The sequence below is a fragment of the Piliocolobus tephrosceles genome, chromosome 5 (genome assembly GCF_002776525.5).
Source record: "Piliocolobus tephrosceles isolate RC106 chromosome 5, ASM277652v3, whole genome shotgun sequence".
Lineage (NCBI taxonomy): Eukaryota > Metazoa > Chordata > Mammalia > Primates > Cercopithecidae > Piliocolobus > Piliocolobus tephrosceles.
In genome coordinates, this window is record NC_045438.1 from 37956366 (window position 1) to 37964024 (window position 7659).

At 44.7% G+C, this 7659-nt stretch overlaps 1 protein-coding gene across 1 annotated transcript in view; it reads left to right on the plus strand.

Moving 5' to 3' along the window:
- Positions 1-7180: 7180 nt before the first annotated feature.
- HECA (hdc homolog, cell cycle regulator) overlaps positions 7181-7659 on the plus strand; it is a 45488-nt gene continuing 45009 nt past the window's right edge. Inside the window, exon 1 of the mRNA XM_031935548.1 lies at positions 7181-7657. Coding sequence (XP_031791408.1) covers positions 7506-7657 — 152 coding nt within the window. The 5' untranslated portion in view covers positions 7181-7505. The remainder of the gene's footprint in view (positions 7658-7659) is intronic.

Here is a 7659-nt window from a genome sequence, read left to right on the forward strand (position 1 = left end):
GGAGTCTCACTCTGTTGCCCAGGCTGGAGTGCAGTGGCACCATCTGGGCTCACCACAACCTCTGCCTCTCAGGTTCAAGCAATTCTCTTGCCTCAGCCTCCCGAGTAGCTGGGATTACAGGCATGCACCACCACACCCAGTCAATTGTTATATTTTTGGTAGAGATGGGCGGGGGGTTCACCATGTTGGTCAGGCTGGTCTCAAACTCCTGACCTCGAGTGATCCGCCTGTCTCAGCCTCCCAAAGTGCTGAGATTACAGGTGTGAGCCACTGTGCCCAGTTTGAAGTAGATTTTTGTTGTTGTTGTTCCAAGGCATTATTTCCCCTAAAAATATACAGCAGGACTCTACTTCCACAGAATGTTAATGGGCATTACATGTAAAAGGATTTATAGGTTATATACATTTGGGAAATTCTAAGTTGAGAGTAAACAGGTTTCTTTACTGCTGGACTTTTAGGATCTTTACTATGCTAATATATATTGTGACTCATACAATATACAGTGTTTCCTAGACTTATTTTACCACAGAAATAGAGGCACGTCTTATATAACTAGTGTTCCTTAGAATATTCTTGGTAGAAATCATTCCAAGTAGAAATAAAGGAGGAAGCGGAATCTTGAGAGAAAATTCTAGCCAAGATCAATCAAAATAAACTCCAGAAACAAGCAGAGCAGTAGCCTTAGCACTTAGAAAAAAATAGGTGTTCTTGAAGTAGATCCTCAGATCCAGCAATGAACTAACTACACTGATTGTGTTTGTTCCAAAAGTCAACAGTTCTTTAACTGCAGGGGCCTGAAACACTTAAGCCAAAGATCTTTTGCAAAAGTTATTGTAAATTAATGAAATTTTATCATCCAAGATCATCAAAGATTCATTAGTTGAAACAGCAGTGTGGAAAGGAAGAACTGGGATAAGGTCTTACCTTTTACCATGCTTTTTATCTCATAAACTACACTTGAAGTCCTTGAAAATGAGAACTTAGAGTGCAAGCAGTATATTAATATATTTGTGGTAAGTAGCTACTAAGATGGTTTTGTTGTTGTTGTTGAAACAGAGTCTCGCTCTGTCACCCAGGCTGGAGCTCAGGGGTGCAATCTCGGCTCACTGCAACCTCTGCCTCCCAGGTTCAAGAGATTCTCCTGCCTCAGCCTCCCAATTAGCTGGGATTACAGGTGTGTGCCACCACGCCCAGCTAATTTTTGTATTTTTAATAGAGACAGGGTTTCACCATCTTGGCCAGTCTGATCTCAAACTCCTGACCTCATCATGATCTACCCGCCTCAGCTTCCCAAAGTGCTGGGATTATAGGTGTGACCTACTGCACCTGGCCCTAAGACGGATTTTAATGATCCCCATCCCTTCGTGTTCATGCCCTTGTGTAATCTCCTCCACCTAAGCTTGGGCTAAACCTGGTGACTTGCTTCCAAGAAACAGAGTACAGCAAAATGATGGATGTTACTTCTGAGATTAGATTACAAAAAAGATTGGCATCTGTCTTATTTACTCTCTCATGCTCCCTGTCTTGCTCCCTTGGATGAAGCCAGCTGCCCTGTTGTGAGCTGCCCCAGGCTGAGGCTCCTGTGGTAAAGAACTGACGGGAGGTCTGGGGCCAGCAACCCATGAGGAATACTGAATCCTGCTGACAACCCTAAGAGTGAGTTTGGAAATGGATCCTTCCCCAGTTGGCTGACTATAGCCTTGTGAGGACTCAGCTAAGCCATCCCTAGATTCCTGATTCACAGAAACTGTGAGATAATAAATGTTTGTTGTTTTAAGCTGTTAAATTGTGGGGTCATTTCTTAGGCAGCAATAGATAACTAGCACCGTATTAAAAGAGGCATTTAGAGAGGGCCAGTGTTGTATTATCTAAGTCAAATCTTGCAGACAGCCTACAGAAGCACTGTGGTTAAGTCAAGCTTTAGAATGGCAGACTAGAAAAGTGCTGATTTTAATTGGGAAGAAACATAGGGGATATTGATAAAAACTGGGTGACAAAAATCTTTGAGATTTCAGTGACACTCCAGAGGAGATATCCGAAATATAAGGTGTAGAAATGGATAATTCCTTGGCCACTGCAATTGCTGATGAAGGTATTGCTATTATATGGGTTCTTGTTATACAAATTGAGACCAAACTGAGTCATTCCTTTTTGGTTTAAATATTATGCTAGCTGAACATAAAAATGTGGTTTTAGAAGAATTCTTTTTTTTCTTCATTAGGTCTGGCTCAAATTATTCTTTCAGGTGCTCCTCTCCATTCTCTTTTATTGAATTAATATGTATTAAACACTATATGCCAGGCCCTGTTTTATGTATAGGAGATTAACAGAGAAATCCTTACCCTCTTGAAACACGTTCTAGTGTGGAAGGACGGACAGTAAACAAAATTAATAAACATAAAAATAAATCTCTTAGGCCAGGCGTGGCCTCTTAGGTGGCTCACGCCTGTAATCTCAGCACTTTGGAAGGCTGAAGCAGGCGAATCGTGAGGTCAGGAGTTCAAGGCCAGCCTGGCCAATATGGTGAAACCCCGTCTCTACTAAAAATACAAAAATTAGCTGGGCGTGGTGTCGCACCTGTAATCCCAGCTATTCAGCAGGCTGAGGCAGGAGAATCACCTGAACCTGGGAGGTGGAGTTTGCAGAGAGCAGAGATCACGCCACTGCACTTCAGCCTCAGCAATAGAGCGAGACTCTACCTCAAAAAAAAAAAAAAAAAAAAAAAGGAAAAGTAAATAAATAAATAAATAAATAAATAAATCTCTTGAAGGAAATGTCCTTTTGGGATTACTGGGGACTAAGATAGTACTGATGTTGAACTGGGACAATAGTATGAGCAAGGAAGGCACAGAGGTTGGAGTAAGCAGCAAGTTCAGGGATCACTCAACAAAATTCTGACCTTTTTTATGACTGCTTTTATAGATTATGAAAATAACCTAAAAGTCACAACTAAAGGATGGAAAAGAGATTTTAAGGGCAAATATTTGAGAAAAATATTAATATTGGCAATCGGAAACAGCCTAAAGGGACAGTAGATCTATGGAATTTATTAATCAATATTCTTATTTGCTTTAATATTCTATTTTTTCAAAGTTTTTATAATCACAATTGTCATTATTCCTCAGAGAAAACCTGTGGCCATAGGAGAGGCTATTTCCAGAAGAAAAAACTGATGCATAAAGACAATACATGGTTCCAGGTATATTTATTTGAAGTGACCTTTTTAGCAGATCAGGCTTTAGTACCTTTTAACTTATGTTTCCATTGTGGACATATTCTTGTGTGCATTACTGTGTTATCTGCAGAATTCCTTCTGAATCAAGGTATAGTTGGATATTTGGCTTCTTACCCATATTCTATGTCTTCAATTATCCTTAACACATATATTTTGTACTTTAAACCTAATCCAAACTTAGCTGATCCCAAGAGTTCAGAAGACAGGCACAAAATGTCAAATGAACAAAACTAGGGCACTGAAACAATGACTGCTTATTCCAGTTCAGCCTGAAGATTAGCCTACCCCTTTCTCAAGGGTGTAAATTGTTTGCTTTTGATGCCCTTGATTTGTTGCTGTGTTTATTTTGTTTTTGCAGAGAAGTGAGTGATAAGGTGGGTGAGGTTTCGGGGAAGGAAACCTAGGATAGAGGTACAATTTTTTTTAAGTTTATTTCAGAGCATGAGTTGATCAGGGAAATTGAAGAATGAGAAGGCAAGTGTAGATGTACAGAACAGAGTGGCTTCCTCAGTTCCTTGAAGTTCTTTATACTTCTGAAAGTTTCTAAGGGGAATGTTCCATTGTACCATCTGCCACCTTTTGTCTTTTGGTATGCTGTCTCTCTCTCTCTCTCACCTTGAGAAATGGTGGGAAAAGGGCTAGGACAGCAGGATAGAACATAGGAAATGGAATCCTTTAACTTCACCTAAATTTTGTTCCTAACATCTTGATTTTAGTATATTGTCCTTGTAGCGATAAAATCATAACTATTGCCTCTGCATCAAATTTGACTAAGGCTAAAAACAGATTAGCGAGGTTGAGCATGGAAGAAGTGGCAAGCTTCTCCTTCCTCCTTTTCATTTTGTTTCAGTTTGAATAGAAGGAGGTAGCTCACACAATTAACTAGAACAGCAACTGGCTGCATGTCTGGGTGCTTTGAGCCAATTAGGATATTTTTGTGGAAAGTTTCCAATTCTTAATTCTCAGTTATGTAGAGGTGGGAGGCAGCTGGTGTGAATGTCTGTCTGCAGGGTACATGCATACTAACTCTGATCCAATATGGCATGACAGCAATGTGATTATTCAAGAAAATAATTATCTCAATTTTCTTGTACTCTAACCTAAAACGTCTTCACCTTCACGACTTAAAAAAACAAAACCAAAAAACAGAAAAAAAGAAACGCCAAAGCTAACATCACCAACATATTTTGAGACCTCTAGTGGTATCAATAATGATATTAAGCTAAGTCTGAATGGGCAACAGTAATTCACTATCTTCCTCTACAGCTCCACTGTCTTCCCCTGGAAGTCTCCCTTTAACCACCATCATCATTTCCTCTGATTTTCAGAATTTCTTGACTTCACTTGCTCCTTCATCTCTCATTTTTGGTGTCCAAGTGGCCACCAAAGCAATATCCCAGTGTGTAAGCTGCTGTGGTGAGGGAGGTGCAGGGAGTATATGGGGACAAGTCTAGCTTTGGGTTGTCAGAGATTTCCTAGAGAATTGATGATTTAGCTGAGATTTTAAGGTTTGGAAAAATATAGCCAGAAGAGGAGTGCTTTAGGTATCTTCCATGCAGCAAATTTTTATTGAATACTTACTATGTGTCAAGGTTTATGCTAGACTCTGTAGTGTTAGAAAGCTAGGCATAATCCCTGCTCTCTTAGCACTTAGGGGATTTCAAGGTAGGGGAGAAATAGACATGAAAATATAAGCACAAAATATCTAAAGGGTCACTATCCTCTAGTACACATTAGGGAATTAAAAGTTTCATCTTCTTTTTTCTACGAAACCGTCCAACCAGCAATTTCCCCTGAGTATCCAGTGCTTGCTCCTCCTTGCTGCTCCAGGCTCTGTTATGCACTCTGCTGTGGTTGCCCAGAGCTCCCAATCAGAATCCTCTCTCCATTACCTGAATGTGGGGGAGGGTATTGTTTCCTGCACTTTCCTGTCTGTATCTCTATAGTTCACAATGAGGCAGAGAATAGAGTCTGGAGGCAGGGAACCTAAGGGCATTTCACCCCGATTTCCTAAACTAAATTGAAAGGAAAACCCTAACTTTCCACACCTAAGTAACAAAAGAACCAGAAGCTGCTCTCTTTGCAAACCCTCACCTTTTCTGCGTGGCAGATGGGAAATTGGCTGTCTGCAACCAACCCATCAGACTGATTGCGGGTGGAGTCTTTGTTTGCAGAGAAGTGCAACTTTGTAACTTCACCTTAGCCTCTGGTTGCTTTTTGAACCGAAGTGTGCAAAAAGTGTGTTTGCACAGAAGTGTGACCTTTATAACTCCACTTCAGCCTCTGATTGGTTGCCGCAAGCAACCAGACCAATTGTGGGCCACCACTTCATTTACAAGGTGTGAGGATGAAGTGGCCAGTAGGAAACCTCCGGGGGTATTTGGACCCGAGAAGATTCTGTATTCGGAACCTTGAGCCACCACTGGGGCCGCTTCCACACTGTGGAGTGTACTTTCATTCTCAATAAATCCCTGCTTTCTTCTTTCCTTGCTTCCTTCTTTCCTTGCTTTGCTGGGCGTTTGGTCCAATTGTTTGTTCAAAATGCCAAGAACCCGGACAACTTGCAGTCAGGACCCTCTAATGGTAACAACAACACCGTGACAGAGCTTTTACCGAAGAGCTAAATTAAACATTACACTATAAAAGGGGAACACTGTAAAGCTGTCAGCTAAACTAGTCTTTCCTCCACAGTTCGTGAGGAAAGAACCTAATTTATACATTCAAAAAATTTATGCTAGCTGTTCTCTGATGTGCCCAAGGCAGATAAAATCTATCCATGGAGATTTCATTTGAGTGAGAGGGAGATATGCAAGAAATAAGTAAACACGTACATTGCCAACATAATTAGAGATGGAGGAGGAAAATAACAGGGTGGAACTTCTGACAGCTCTCCTGGGAAGGTCTCTGTGGAAGTGATGTATTTGAGCTGAGACCTGAAGGAAGGGAAGGAGTTGGCTGAAAAGGCAGAACAGAATTGCAGAAAGAGATCAAGGGGAGCTCTTCCCAGGGGTCCCCTGCATCATATCGCCTGTCTTCTCAGGTATCACCTAATCTCCTACTGCTCATAACCTGGCTACCTATCTTTCAGGACAACTGAGCCCTACCCAGAGCGATGGATTCCCTCCAAGCAGGGACTGCTTCAGAGTCCAGGCAACATCTAGTTGCATCCCTGGATGATGGGTCTTATTTGAATGAATTGTTTTCACCACCAGACTGTGAAGGCTTCCCATTCAAGACCCTGGTGTTCATCCCCATTGTCTGGGAACTCTACCCTTTTTCTTTTTTTCTTTTTTTTTTGAGACAGAGTCTCGCTCTGTTGCCCAAGCTGGAGTGCAGTGGCGCGATCTCGGCTCCCAGGTTCAAGTGATTCTCCTGCTTCAGCCTCCCGAGTAGCTGGGACTACAGGCGCACGCCACCACGCCAGCTAATTTTTTTATATTTTTAGTAGAGACGGGGTTTCACCATGTTGACCAGGATGGTCTCGAACTCTTGAACTCATGATCCATCCGCCTCGGCCTTCCAAAGTGCTGGGATTACAGGCAGGAGTCACTGCGCCCGGTCCCCTATTTCTTTCATTACTGTTACTTAAGGGCATAGCCTTTTAATGAGTTATTAATCCAAAATCCTTTGTTTTCCATTCTTGCTCTAGTCACAGCTTATTTTTCTAGACCATATTGTTCCAAGCCTCAATTACATTAAGGTCAGGAGGCCACCAAAGAACTCCACATGCCACCGCACCGGCGGGTGGAGCAAGTCAAACAGGGTGGCTCACCAACACCCGGGAGTCCAGGAGGCCGGGGTGGGGACGCCTGGATGACGTCACTGGAGGTGCCCGGCCCCGCGCGCGGCGTGACGTCACGCGGGCGGTCCCGTCAGCCGTGAGGTCACCTGGTGGGCGCGGCCAGGCCGAATCCCCAGTGTCGTCACGGGAGGGGGCGGGCCTAGAGCGTGTCAGCGCAGCCGAATCAAAACAAGCCGGAGACCCGCCTTTTCCCTCCGGCTCGGGAGAGTCTCGCTTGCGCCCCGGGCCCGCGGCGCCCGCGCGGCTGCGAGCCTCGGGTGGCCGCGTGCCGGCTCCAGGAAGCCGGAGAGGGCGCGGCGGCCGGGATGGCGCGGCACGGGCCGTGCGGCTAGACGGGTGCCGAGGGAATCGCCGGCTCGCGCCCTCCGTTCTTTCCCGGAGCCGGCTTCGCGCAGGGCCGGGAGCGGCCGTGCAGCTGGGATCCGCCTTCGCTGACGCCGGGCACCTACCTGGACGCTCGCGAGCGAGATGCCCAACCCCAAAAACAGCAAAGGCGGCCGCAAAAACAAGCGCGCCAACAGCAGCGGCGACGAGCAGGAAAATGGAGCCGGGGCCCTGGCAGCGGCGGGCGCGGCAGGAGCGGCGGCCGGGGGGGCCCTGGCGGCGGCTGCCGGCTGCGGGG